The sequence below is a fragment of the Atractosteus spatula genome, chromosome 24, assembly GCF_055471065.1.
Source record: "Atractosteus spatula isolate fAtrSpa1 chromosome 24, fAtrSpa1.hap1, whole genome shotgun sequence".
Lineage (NCBI taxonomy): Eukaryota > Metazoa > Chordata > Actinopteri > Semionotiformes > Lepisosteidae > Atractosteus > Atractosteus spatula.
Window position 1 is genome coordinate 7,713,798 of NC_142729.1, and position 15,473 is coordinate 7,729,270.

Here is a 15,473-nt window from a genome sequence, read left to right on the forward strand (position 1 = left end):
ATTTTCGCAAGGTGGAGCTAATAAAGCTCAACCTCTCATGTTTGAGCTGTCGCCATGAAAGTCTTTACCGAAGATATTACTAATAGTATTTATAATGAATGACCTTGGACAAGCTGTAAACTCAAAGTTGCCCTGGTCCACATTCTTTTTTTCATTGACAATCTTTGTAAAAGTAACACCACAGCATTTCGTTGATCCAATCACGCATTTGTTTCCAATCATGCAAAGTACAGTAATTTTTGAGAATCTCCGATTCACCATGCCTTTCACATGCTCATAAAAGACATTGATTTAGGAACATAAACATATTACTGTATGCAAAACTGTACTGTATACAATATGTATATGTATATTTAATGTCTTTACTGTGCCCGTTTAAGTATTGAATATTTATATGGAATTTTACCACTGAAGGGAAATCTTAGTAGCTGAGCATAAAAAGAATAGGAGCATAACGCGTGTGAAGACCATAAACGATATTAATTTTGTAACATACAAATACAGTATTACAGTATATGGCTGATCTCAGTAATTTAAAGAAAAAATACACACCAGTATTCCATGTCTCCCTAAACATTTTAAGCATCGAAGTCTTTAACTAACATGTGAAATAATGTGTATAAAAAGTGGTAGTTTTAACCTTTTCTGCAAATACACTCGATACCGGAGTCAACAAGCATACTTTTAGAATTTGATTAATAGGGAATATAATATGGAATCCCATATCTAAAGAAATTAATAACAATATAATTATATTCATGTACTGCAACACAATAGTACACGCTGTACAATGTCTGTTGATACTGTATGTGTAGGGCCATTTCACCACTCCTTGTGTGGTACTGTGGTCTACGTGCCTGACTTCTGAACCACAAGTTGGGTGTTCAAATCTAGTTGCCGCCACAACTTTCTTTTAACAAACATTTCTTTAAAAAATTAACATAGCAATATTATGGACAATTAATTGACTTTTTATATTTCTAAATATCACAACATGTTCGAATTTAAGTCATTTTTAAAAACAATGAATAGTCACCTTCTTTCCTTCTGACAACGGTCTCTGCTTCTGCTTCCTGCTTCTATCGTGTGTGTGTGGGGGGGGGGATCCCTTTAGATCTCCCTTCAGATTTCAAAGGTTATTAATCATATCTTCGGTGTCGCATCTTCCCAGTGTAGATGATCTTTTGCTGTCTGGGTAAACTATTACAAAGCTTTAGAGAACTTAACATTTCTATTATTAACAAATTGTAAATACGACGTTTACATTGGCATTATTAATTTTTCATTTGAGTGTATGGAGGATTGTCAGCAGACCCCCCCTCTTAGGCTGCGCAAACGATCTTTTAAATTTTTATAGAGAAATGGAGGCTGTACAGTATGTGTTACAATATAAACATTTACTGTCAAACTTTAAATCAGCAATTGATTTAAAGAAGATCTGTCAAAGCGCAATGAAACCTATTACTTGATTCTTATGGACACCAGGTCCCACCAGGGATTAAAAAAAACATGTAATTGCGTATCTAAAGAAATAACAGTATAACTATGTTCATGCACAAACAGTAGCATGTTACATTATTAATTTGGGTGTCTCCTCTTGCCAGAAAGCTCTAAATTGCATTTTGAGTTCGGTTTTTGACTTTTTTAAAATTACAACCCATAAATAAAGCTGATACTGTTTAGACTTTTAATTATTTTAAACTGTATTAAAGCAGCACAATGTGCTTTTTCACAAAACCTCCTAGAGTAACGAAATGTCTTGCGTTGTACAGCTTTTCAACAAAATATATTTATCACTTACGCCTGAGATAAGAGGTTCCCGATTAAAACCAGTTGAACAGCTGTGTTGGAGGTTTTGTGAAAAAGGAGGTTTCGTGAACAAGCTGCAGACTTGCCAATTGTAATCGATTTTATTTTTAAATACATTTTAGCAAAGTAAAAGAGTATGGTAATTACGGTATGGCTTCAGAATGGTGATTGGCTGACACCATCTGACACCCCTCTGATTGGGGAAAAAAGAGCTGCTGATCTGTTCTACATACCAGGAAGACAACAGCATATGTTGCTCCTATTCAAAACGCGTATTTTAAAAGTTTAATTAAGAAGTAAAAACCTTACAGTGTACACAGATTTCTAAACTGATCAGGAGGAAGAAAAATCACCCGTGTTTCGCACATAAAAAGTGGTTATTAACTATTGAAACCTGTTTTTATTTCGCCTAGCAATCTACCTGAATGCCAAACTACAGTATCTGAGAAAAGCCACAATTGAACTAGTGTTGATAATAAGAGAGAGAGAGAGAGTCCCCGTTACCCCCATTTTGATTTAAATCGCAAACGCGTGTTTAATTAAATGTATTTTTTGATTCACAATGAGACAAATGCAACATGAATTGTTATCTTTGTCTTCTAAGTATCTTAACGTTCAGCATAGCTTTCTCCCCATTAAGATTTATTTTTCTTGGGATTTTAGGATCAAACGTGGAAAGATTAGATTGTAATCATTTTTATTTTTTAAATACATTTAAGAAAAATTTAATCTATACTAAAAAGCTATATTTATTTAATACCACTCAATACTTATATTAATGGAGTTTAGTTGATATTGTTTAAACTTTTAATTATTTTAAATTGTGTTACAGCATTGTACACATGCTTAAAAGAGAAGAGAGAAAACGCAAGCCTTCTTCAGATGTGAGAGTCCTCTGCTCAGAATGAAACACTAAAATGTAATGTAGGCTCTGAATGGGTTCAATTATGATTTGGGCTTGATTGAGGTTGCTGCCTTTCATCTAAAACCCTGCTTGAATCCTTCCAAACTAAAAATTAGACACAAGAAGAGAAGAGGCTCTGGTGAAATTTCTCTTTTTTTAATTTATCTTTTTTTCTTGGAAAAATATCTTACCCGCTGCAATCCAGGCACAGAAGGATTAAAAGAAGTGAGACAGGCAGGGGGGAGAGTGAGTTCTAAATAAAGAGGTATCCAGGTAACGGTGAAACGGGCGGAAAGTCTGAGGTGATCGCCCATTTTCCATGTAAATAGTTCCCCGGTTCCTCACCCCTTGGTGTTACTCTCTCTCATTTCTCTCTCTCTCTCTCTCTCTGGCTGGCGGGCTTGTCTTGTGTCTCTCTCTCGTCTGGGCACGGGAGTGCTGCTGGAAGGTGTTGACGGAATCACCTGATCATCAGCTCGAAAGATTTCAGTGCTTTGTGTACATTCTAATGGCAGTGGGGACAGGGTGTGTGGGAACAGGTTTGGTTGAAATTGCATTGCGGATCTATATCATTCACACCTGAAACATTTGCTCTGAAAGCATTTTCTTCCCAGTTTAGCCAATCTTGTTACAGCATGTTACAGTTTACTATTACTGACCATATTAATTTTAAGTGCTTAATGCCATTTTTTGACCATGCACGAATATTCTTATGTCCATATCTTCGCAAGGGAATCAGTGCGAACTGTAATACTAATTAAATGACCGCGGGCACTTTCCACCCCCTCTGACAGCAGGAACATTCCTATTCTTAGCTCAGCAGCTTATTACAATACGGTGTTCAAACCGTTTTTTTTTACACAGTGACACAGCGTCGCGTTGTGAATCTGTTTTTCCATGTTTACCAAGAAAGTGGAATACAGTGATACTACCTGCTATATAGATACATATTTTTAGATATTTAGACCCTTAAATTAATATCATTATTAATAATAATGAGTATAATGATAATCGGCCAGTGAAAGCTCTGTTGTCCTTCACATGAATGCCTGAAACATTTTACAGAACCTAGGATTTTACACTATATTCCCCATTATAAAACAGATAAATCTGGTCCTGAAGTCTGATTGCCTGACATACATTCGAAGACGTCCTATATTTTCTAATATAGGCACATCCTGGAATTTTGACTTCACTGTGTGATGAAGAAATTTTAAAGACTACTTCTTAGCATAGATAAAAGAGCTTGGATTCTCATGTACAATATCTTATACACATATCTTTTTCTGTTGTCTTTGTTGATCTCTTGAGGATCATTTTCGTTGTTAGAAATTATGAAACACTCTGTTAAAAGCAAGGGAGTTTTTATATCTGTTATAGTAAAAGGAAATGCCTGACGAACTAGGGATTGGACAGTTTTTCAGTGCTTATACAATCGATGGAAATGTTCAAATAAATGTGCTAAAGAAATAAACAAAAAAAGTAAGTTATTCCTTTATCATATTGGCTAGCTAATGTCCCATCCTTGTTATTTAGATCAACAAAATGCTGTGGTGTTACTTTTTGTTGATGAAAAAATAAAGTCTTTTAATTTAAAATGACGGTTACAAATAATGTGGACCAGCGTAATACTTTGAGTTTACAGCCTGTCCAAGGTCATCCATTGTTATTATTACTATTAGTAATATCTTCGGTAAAGGCTTTGATGCATAAAATATTTTTGCATAATTAAAATATTTATGATAAAGGTAGGTTGTGTACTTTTGACCAACTGAGCAATCTTGCTTTCAAAAAATATAATAAACTTTTAAATGACTGATGATTAACGTGCTGTAATACACAGTTTAAATTTAAAAGCTCAAATGCTGCACATGAGAGATTAAGCTTTATTGGCTCCTTATTCACGCCCAGTACACCTTCTCTCCTGTTCCTAGATCCTTGTGATTATTCATGTCTTTCTGGTGTGTCTTGTTGTGTAGCCTATTTACTTCCTGCTTCTGCTCTGCTCCTCGCTCAGCATTGAGGTTCAGATGTCCTGAGACCCACCTAGCACTCCTGTCCATGGCTTGAGGGCATACAGATGCAGCCATTCAAAATGCGCGGACGATACCGCATTATTTTCCGGTACACTGTACGCAGTCTACCGCAAGTTACCGGTAAATACCGCAAGTTACCGGTAAATACTGCTAGCAAAATAATAGTATCCAGAATTTCCGCAAGGTGGAGCTAATAAAGCTCAATCTCTCATGTTTGAGCTGTAGCCATCAAAGTCTTTAACGAAGATATTACTAATAGTATTAATAATAAATGACCTTGGACAAGCTGTAAACTCAAAGTATTGCCCTGGTCCACATTCTTTTTTTCATTGACCGTCTTTGTAAAAGTAACACCACAGCATTTCGCAATCACGCATTTTTTTCCAATCATGCAAAGTACAGTAATTTTTGAGAATCGATTCACCATGCCTTACACATGCTCATAAAAGAGATTGATTTAGGAACATAAACATATTACCGTATGCAAACTGTACTGTATACAGTATGTATATGTATATTTAATGTCTTAACTGTGCCCGTTTAAGTATTGAATATTTATATGGAATTTTACCACTGAAGGGAAATCTTAGTGCCTGAGCATAAAAAGAATAGGAGCATACTGCAACGCGTGTGAAGGCCATAAACGATATTAATTTTGGAACATAAACATACAGTATATGGCTGGTCTCGGTACTTTAAAGAAAACATACACGAAACATGGTTTCATTATGACCAAAATCGGTCTTGAGATATTTTTAACTTGATTTACAGTATTTGAGAGGTATGTCTTGACACCGATACTACGTAAGTACTGCTCACGTACTGTATATGTTTCTAGGTTTATATTATGCATTTCATACAGTCAAATTACTTTTGAGCAACTGATAAGAAGCGCGAAACGGTATGCCCAGGGCGTTTTAGTTTCATTTTGTGCGGCGACTGCTTTAACTATATCGCCATGGATTGATTAGATATATCAAGTACATACAAGTCATTTTTTAAATGTTGTAGTTTGTCTTGTAAAAATGTTACGAGAACATCATCTGTCAACAATTACACAGGTTCTGTTTCCATATTGCGGATTTTGGTTATGTAATATTATTTTCTAAATTTCACGTTGTGAATATATGATTTGGGCAAACAGAGCCGCAAAGAAGTACATTATGGGTTGTTGTTTTTTTTTTGCAGTTTTATCTAGAACAAGCGAAGCTTAAACCTTTGTCTGATTCTTGTGAAACTATCCACACGACAGTTACCCACAGTAGGAGTTGACTTCAGTGATGTCACTGATGGGATGTTTCTAAAAATCCATCCTCTGAAAAACGTCTTCTCTAGTTGTCCTGCATATGTATTCGCTAATGAAGCTGTGTGTTCTGAGCCTGGATCTCTACATTTCTGTATGAACCAGCTTAGAGGGCTAAAGACAGCTTGTGTTTAAATTGAGTGTAAGGTAATTTATGCTTCTAAAGTCATGGTCAGCATTTTTTATTGTACTGTGCTGTAAACTTGTTCTGTGCCTAGTCACATTATTTTATAGCGTTTTTATAGCGTTATCAAATCTGGTGGTGCTGTGTGTTAGTTTCCTGACTCCCATGTCACATGGTCTGTGATTGAATCCCATGGAACTACTGTATGACTTTATATTTTAACAAACATTTCTTTGAAAAAATGAAACGTTTCCCTTGGTCAGAGATTAAATAAAACCTCACTCGCACCAAACAAATTTATATTTCTAAATATCACAACATGATTGAATTTAAGTCTTTTTAATAACAATGAATAGTCACCTATGCGTTACAAAATAAACATTTATATTGATTTGAATCGCGTTTTGATTTAAATCGTAAACGCGTGTTTAAATATATGTGTTTAAAGGCGATATACTGTATAAAAGCACTGATTCTTATGGAGTGTGTTCCGCCGGGGATTCAAAAAATTTATTTTTTTTAATCGCGTATCTAAGGAAAATTGCAGTATAACTTTGTTCATGCACAAACAGTGGCATGTTACATTACAACTTGGGTGTCTCCCCTTTCCAGAAAGCTCTAAATTGCATTTTGACTTTTTCTAAATTGCAACCCATAAATAAAGCTGATAAAGCTTAGACTAACTGTATTCTAAACTGTATTACAACGTAAATTGCAAAAATGCACTTGGAATCTGTCCAAGCCCTCCTACGAAAATTATTTAAACTGCGACACTGATCATTCATCTCTAAATAAACTTTATTTTATATAGCATTTTAGGTGAATAGGTAATTAGATTGCTCATAAACCTAATCGCTTTCTCTACATAAACACTGCGTGATTGCTCTCTGTAAATGCTTTTCCTTTATATTTAGGCTCAGATTTCAACTATAGATCGCATTATTATAAACTTTCTTGGAAAAATGTATTTTATGTAAACCATGTTTGCTATTAATTCATTTATGGCTAAAATACGTTCATTGTCTTCCAATTGAGTCGAGTTGACATTAGAAGCTTGCCACTCCCGGACTGTTACATCAACGCATTAGCATGTTAAAGCGATTTAATTGAGGAGCCCAGCTACCAGTTAACACTGTACTTCCTACTTTGAAAATACCTGTGAAACCGGTTTAATTCGTCACAGCCAGCACTCCTGCAGAGAGGGGGTTGTACTTGTAAAGTAGAAGCAGGCGAGATTTCCAGCGAAAGACACCCCCCCCCCAAAAACCCAGTAAGCAGTAATGCTTTATGTTGAAAATTGAGGTGGATTTTGTTTATGATAAAGAGGAGAAACTGGGATGGGAGGAGGGTTTGGTTTTGCATAAGGGGCGGGATTCTGATAATTGGAGGAATTTGCGAGAGTATAATGTTTGATATATTTGATTTTGTATTGTGGTCGTTATCTATGTTTTTGGTTGATATTATGTTTATATGGTTGTTTTTGTTGGTTGGTTGTTATTATAGTTATTAATAATACGATCTATAGTTGAAATCTGAGCCTAAATAAAAAGAAAAAGCAAGTGATTAGGTTTATGAGCAATCTAATTACTTATTCGTTTAAAACACTATATAAAATAAAGTTTATTATTAATTTGCTGGACAGAGCGGTGAACATTATTATGCATAAGACAAAGATAATGATCCTGATCAGTTTAGAAATCTGTGTACGGTGTAAGGTTTTTACTTCTTAAACTTTTAAAATACACGTTTCGAATAGAAAGAAATCCTCTTCCTGGTACAGTCGCATGAAGAGAGAGGCGAAACAGCCCTACACACCCCTGTCGCAGTACACGAATATAATCATATCGTTATTAAATTCTTTAGATACGCGATTCCATATTATATTAGCAGAAAAGCTTAAACTACCACTTTTTCACACGCTATTTCATGTTAGTTAAATTTAATTTATTTATATATTATATATTTATATCTCTGACCAAGGGAAACGTCTCATTTTTTCAAAGAAATGTTTGTTCACAACGGCGACTGTCAGAAGATAGGACACAGCGGCTCAGGCACCCGCTGAATGGAAAAGGGGCACTTTAATGTTCTGTATGGCTAATACTAAAGCCAATACTAATATTCAATACTTTAATATCCTTTTCTGTATGTTTAACAATAGTGGGTACTGGCCTAATTCGTCCCTGCTCCCGTTGTTAGGTGTTAATGTGTTGTTAAGTGTGAATTTGTACCTGTTTCCCTGAGGTCTGGCTTTTTTTCTGGAAAACCATAACTGGTCTTGTCCAGATTGACTGTCGGTGCCCAGGTCTGACAGTGCTGCTCCAGCAGTGCCAGGTTCTGGCGCAGCCTCTGTTCTGTGGGTGACAGCGGGACCAGGTCGTCTGCACAGAGCAGGAACTCGATTTCCATAATTAATGCAGATCAGTAAATCAAGGGACAAAACAATTATTGCGCCCGGGTCCTCAATGGGCTTTGACGTGCAAATGCGTTGGTTTAACAGTCCGGGTGTGGCAAGCCTCTAATGTCTCCCGACTTTGAAAACCAAGTAATAACTTAACTATATGTGCAAACGTTTCATATGTTGCTGTTGTGGATGCCTGTGGAGTGTATCTTATTTGCCGCGCGCCCTCCCCCCCTCTTTCCCTCATTTCAATTCAATTCAATTCAAGGTGTTTTATTAGCATGGCAGATGGGTTCAATCAGTGTTGGGTATTTACTTTGCTTTGAGATTCCACTTTTAAAGGTGATATATAAATTTTTGACTAAAATAAATTGATATCTTTGTCTTCTAAGCTCTCTGTGTACAGTGGAGCCTCCTGTCCAGCCAGCACATGTCCACAGACATTCACAACAGCGACATATCATAAAACGTTTGCACATATAGTGTGCAAAAATGCACTTTATTTACTAAAAATAAGACAGAGATACTGTATCAATTTATGTTGCATTAGCCTGATTATGATTAAAAAAACACATATAATTAAACACGCGTTTGCGATTTAAATCAAAACACGATTTAAATCAATATAAATGTTTATATTGTATCGCATACTGTCCAGCCTCCATTTCTCTATAAAAATTTACTCTATTACACACACACACAATAGAAGCAGGAAGCAGAAGCAGGGACCGTTGTCAGAAGGGAAGAAGGTGACTATTCATTGTTATCAAAAATGACTTAGAATCGATCATGTTGTGATATTTTGAAATATAAAAGTCAATTGATTGTCCATAATATCGCTATTCTATTTTTTCGAAGAAATGTTTGTTAAAAGAAAAGTCCAGCACCAGCTGGATTTGAACACACAACCCATGAGTTGGTAAGCGGGCACGTAGACCAGGAGGCTACAGGGGAAGTCGCATGAAGAGGGAGGCGAAACAGCCCTACACAGCCCTGTCGCAGTACACGAATATAATCATATCGTTATTAAATTCTTTAGATACGTGATTCCATATTATATTCCCTATTAATCAAATTCTAAAAGTATGCTTGTTGACTCCGGTATATCTTTAGTTAAAGACTTCGATGCTTAAAATGTTTAGGGAGAAATGGAATACTGGTGTGTATTTTTTCTTTAAAGTACCAAGACCAGCCATATACAGTACTGTATGTTTATGTTCCAAAATCGTTTATGGCCTTCATACGCATTACAGTATTACAGTATGCTCCTATTCTTTTTCTGTGACAATCAGATCCATTTTAATTCCTAGAACTCACTTATTGTCTCAGAGTCAGTTTTGGGAAAACGTTTGTGCAACAATGTCCACGCTGTTGAAGCAGAGTGTTCCTCTGTCCCCTCTGGTCTTACTGTTGAATGACCACACCTCTACTGACTGAGCAGCACCACAGAAAAGGATCTGGCTGGCATTACTGCTGTGAAGACAATGACTGAGACAAATGGAGAAGAGAAAGAAAGGGACAAAGTAAAAGATGAGCATGAGGAAAAGAGAGGGGAAGCTTTTCTTACATGATCAGGCATCTTATATTTCTCATCACAGTTTTATTATGGGGAAGGTGAGACATAGTGGGATGAAGAAGATTGTAGAAAGATGTGTCTCACACCTCACTCAGATCTAAAATGGAAACTGCAGTCTCTGTTTCTCAGACTACGTAATAAATGTTGGTATCAAAATAAATTGATAGTATTGCAAAATTCTACAAGTTTCAGTACAAAATCATGAAATTTGTGTAAGCACTGCATGGTTGCCATGCTGGCAAAGGCAGACGAGAATCTGCTGGTCTCACCACTGGCGAGAGCAAGTGTTTGCGAGGATTGTGTATAAAACACAAGCCCTTCCTGCTCACTAGTTGCTGTAAGAGAACAAGAAATGAAAACTTGAAAATGAATATGAGAGTATTTAGTTGGTTTGCAGGTTGTTCTTTTTTGCAATCCTTAAAAGAATCTAAAAAATCATGTTGCCATTTATGTGCCGGTTTTATGAAAATATTTAAAATTAATATACTAGCAACATTTGCTTGGTCTAAATCATGTTTATGTAATGTAATGTAACAAGGACACTTTTGAGTCATCAAAATTCTGTTTCCTCATTCTGAATCTCAGACAATGATGGCAATATGGCACTATGCATATATTGAAGTTTCATCTCTTTTGCAATGTAAATTGGAGGTTATGTTATGGCACATGATACATACTTCATACTTTGTTATGGTTTGAAATGGACTCATAATTGCAGATTCATTATGAAGAAAGATATAAGACGTGAAAAAGGGGTTAAATGATTTCTTTCTGCACAAATACTTCTTGTAACACAAGACATTCCATGCTTAGGCACCTTTGAGTTATGGCAGGGAAGGGAGTTACTTGATATGAAATTTTAAGTGCAAGATAAAGACCTCCTAACCAAGGAAAGATAAAACCAACCATTAAAAGTGTTCACGGTCTTGGGAATGTCCAAACACAGGTGCCCCCCCCCTCCCGCATTACCCTGGTAACAATTTGCGTCAGAAGTGGCTGAAATTCTGAATCACAGACAATGACGGCAATATGACACTACACATATATATTGACTGTCCGTCTGCTTTGTGATGTAAATTGGAGGTTATGTTATGATACATGTTATCGTGTACTTGGTAGTTTCATTGTGATTTGAAATGCACTCATCATTGCAGATTCATTATAATCCCAAAATGTAAAAAATAGTTCCCCTTTAATATATGAACAATACTTGATATGTCAATATTTATGTCATAATAATGTCAAAATGTAAGGTACAATGAAAAACCAAATAAAACCACTAATGAGATAATATGAAACATTTTATTGAGCTAATGTATATTGAAGCATCCACATGTCAACTGTCCCAATTAGCATGTTTTAACTGTCCATTACAGGTCTCAAAAAGACCTTGAGGTTAATGCAATAAGTAAAAGTCCCTAAATCAGTGGTTGGCAACCAACGGCAAACGTGCTCTTTTTGGCACTTAAAAGGGCTTTTAACAGCATGTGCAAAGACAATGGCATGTGAAATAAACGTTTAATAGGTAACAAAGAAATTAAAGTAAAACAACAATAAAATCTGTTCTCGACTGTTCTGTATTTCTCTACAGCATGTTTCCTAATGAAAGTTCTTTGATGAAGAAAAAACGATTCACCTGATTTATTTACTGCAAGATGTTCAGTCTACTGTTTTCACAGCAAAGCTCACAATCCGTGCCACTGATAACATCACACGTAAGTGTAGACTCTAGCATTCTGCACAAAATGGTGGTTACCAAGAAGAAAGCAAAGTTAGATGCTATATTATTTCAGCCCTTTTGGAGAGATAATTATGAATTTGTTGAACATTAAGACTGCACTGTTTTCTCTCTACATTTGTGAGAGTGTCTTTTCTTGCATGTCAAGAGTCCAATGACATTTTCAAATAAAACAGAAAAAACACTTCAAGGATGAGTTGGACAAGGCTGAGTCTATCAAAGCAACATCTTTAATAATTTGTGTCAGAAATAATTAAGCCAAATGAGGAAGTTACCAAATCTCACAATGTGTTGCGAATTTTGGAACATCATTTACAAGTGGGAAATATATAAAGGAGCTTGTCAGATGTTCAGATGTTTAGTTTGCCAAACAAAGACATGATCATCTCTAGAATTAAGGAATTACTTGTGTCTGCTAGATCGGTGAAGTGGAATGGTTGAAAATGTTAACAAGCAACAAACCTTGGCATTTAAAAGGTGTAAAACGATTTTGTGTTGCACATGATGAGTGTGTGGATATAAATAATGTACAGCCATTATCAATTCTTGTGAGATACTGTGACTGAGATGGAATTTAAGAAGAGATGTGCTGCCCAAAACCCATGTACAGTATGGCACAATTACAGGAAAAGATGTAGCTAAGATCCGTATTAATCATTTGGATGAAAGAGGAAATGACACGAGTGAAATATTTTCTGTGCCGACTGACAGCGCCCCTGCTATAGTAGGAAAACTGAAGTGATATATGATAAATCTTTCTAGTATTTCTCCAATGCATAGATGTGAAGTTACTCAATGTACTGGGATTTAAGCTTCTTGGTACAGGACACACATTTGCTGTTTTCCAGGGACAATCCTGTGTGTTTGATAACTACTTTGGATCTAAGGTACTTTTTGGTATTTCCTCCTGAAATGTAATCTTAGTTGTATAAAATGTTAATGCTGTGTTTAACTTAAAGCTTTAACAGCTTGGATGAATGGCAGCACCTCAGCAAAATGATGAAGAAGTAACCATCTAAATTAAAACATCACCTTTTATAGCTAATGTAACTCAAAGTACTGTATTATGAAAATAAGAAAATGCTACAATGTTAATAAATTAAACACATGGAAAATAAACCACTTAAAAGAGGAATTGTTATTCAGGTGCTTAAAATTATACTCTCAGCTAATATAAATGCATTGTAGCATTTGAACTCCATCAACATCACTGTAAATAAACAATTATCCAATTCAGGGTCACAGTTACCCAGAGCCTATTTCAGGAAGCACTGGACACAAGGCAGGATTGAACCCTGGACAGGATGCCAGTCTATCAAAGAGCACACACTCACACCAGTGCCAGCTTTTCCAGACGTCTATTAACCTGCCAGCACATTTCTGGACTGTGGGAGAAAACTCAAACACCAGCCAATCAACATACAAACTCCACACAGGCAGCCACCCAGATTCCAAAGGCATTCAAAGATGAGAGATAAACAAATTGATAAATATTGCAAACCTAACTCACTTTCATAGCTACTTCCTATTTATTAGAAAAAAAATTAGGAATATAAGAGATAAGGGTAAAATCCAAGTGGAAAAGAAGGCTGGCACTCCCATAGTAACTGTGGAATCTCAAATCTGCACAAATCCAATAATTCACCTTCCTGGAGAGAATCACTAGAAACTGGTTAAGGCTGCACAGACCTAGTGTACAAATCTGCAAGGACTCTATGACTGAAAATTCAAAAAGAAAATTACCTACAGAATTAAAAATCAACAACATATACAGTATATATTTTAAAAAATAGGAAAAGTTGTGTTTTGAGCCTCTCAGTAATCATATGTTTACAAAGACAAGAACTTGTATAAAATTAAACAACAAAAATCCTTTTTAATTTGTCACCCTTCAGTTTCGTTTTGTATTTTCTAGGTAATATACATTTTGATGCATGTGAAAAAAGGGAATGTTGTGAGTCTTAACATATCTAAATAAAACAATAAAAATAAATCACCAGTGTTCACTTACCACAGTGTTGTTAATTTACAGTTGGGATCCCTCAGAGCTGCAGACAGCAGTTTAGCTCCTGAATCCCCCAGGTTATTGCGACTCAGATCCAGCTCTGTCAGACTGGAGTGTTGAGACTGAAGAACAGAGGCCAGATCTTCACAACATTTCTCTGTTAGTTTACAGCTCCTCATCCTGCAGACAAAAAGACAGGAGCACAGCTGAAAGTCTGCACAGCTCATTCACATCTTTCTTTCCAAGTCTTCACTACAGCACCCAGCTCAGCAGTAATATACTGTACAACATCATGTCATTATCCATCTCAGAGTGTCCATGGATGAGGATGATGAGATAACAGTTGCTTCAAATTTTGGGACTTAGGAGGAGAGACTTTAAACCATAATACGAACTGCTTCACATATTATGGTGTCTTGTTAGTTATAGCTTTGGTTGTTATTCTTTACATGGTTGAATTAATACAAAATGTAAATTAACAACACTGGAGTAAGAGAACTGGAGATTTTTATTGCTAATTGTAGATGTGTTGAGGAAAACAACATTCTCTTTTGAAGAAAACAAACCATTTAAACAAAAACAAGCAAGGTTATAACTATAACCACACATAATCTTAACGTAAAGCAGTAAACAATCTCAATCAAAATGTGGCAGAGCAATTGACCATGTGACAGCATCCACTTTGTATGAGTCAGGAAACTGAACTTCAGTACAAAACAGCAGGTCAAGAGAGAGCGAGTCCATACGAACCAGAATTCTGCCTCAGACTATGTCTACCACAGGGGAAATCTTTAGACTTGGGTTCCATCTTTACATTTCACTTGAATACCATTAATATTAAAACAGTTGTCAATAGAGTACTGTACATTAGTTCTGTTAGAATTATTGTTATAATGTGTGAGAGAGAGTCAATTATGTTTGAGAAAACAAATCAACTTTATTATACCAAAAAAACACAGGGAGGCAGAGGTGCACATTTGTATTCTAATTGGGAGGGAAAAGACAAAGAAAAGACCCATCCCCCCGACAAGCTAACTGAGTAAAACAACAACTAGATAGGCTAGAACCGGAAAGGTAGTCATGCCTAACAATGAGGCAGTACCAAAAAAAAGTGTTCCGCGTCCTACTTATATCTTCAGTAACTAACCAAACCAAAAGCAAAGAAGAAAAGCACACAACATGTCTTTCCCCCATCCCTATAACACACCACTCAACTAACCGCATTCACCATCTCCGATCTCTCAGTATTCCCCCTTTTGTAGTCTCATTTTCCCCTTTTAAATGCTTCTGCCTTATTTGCTTAATATATTAATTGGTAGCACCCGGAGAAAAAGGAGAAAATAATTAGGGAAAAAAATAACTCTCCAACTGAGGACCATAACAACCATTGATATAGATTCCGGGTGAGTTAGAAAACTAACGACGTTTCTCCATGATACTATGATAGTGGTAGTAACCTCCATGAACAGGTGTGTCCACCACTCCGGACACATCCCCCCCATGTTTTCACATTTTTTGCAAGCACACTCCTTCAAGAGTGGTGATGTACTCGGCCCCCTCATCATGGCGCCAGAGCA

General features: G+C 36.1%; 1 protein-coding gene across 1 annotated transcript in view; it reads right to left on the minus strand.

The window, feature by feature from the left end:
- LOC148815847 (ribonuclease inhibitor-like) overlaps positions 1-15,473 on the minus strand; it is a 117,960-nt gene that overhangs the window by 16,199 nt on the left and 86,288 nt on the right. Inside the window, exon 3 of the mRNA XM_088904862.1 lies at positions 13,903-14,076. Coding sequence (XP_088760988.1) covers positions 13,903-14,076 — 174 coding nt within the window. The remainder of the gene's footprint in view (positions 1-13,902; positions 14,077-15,473) is intronic.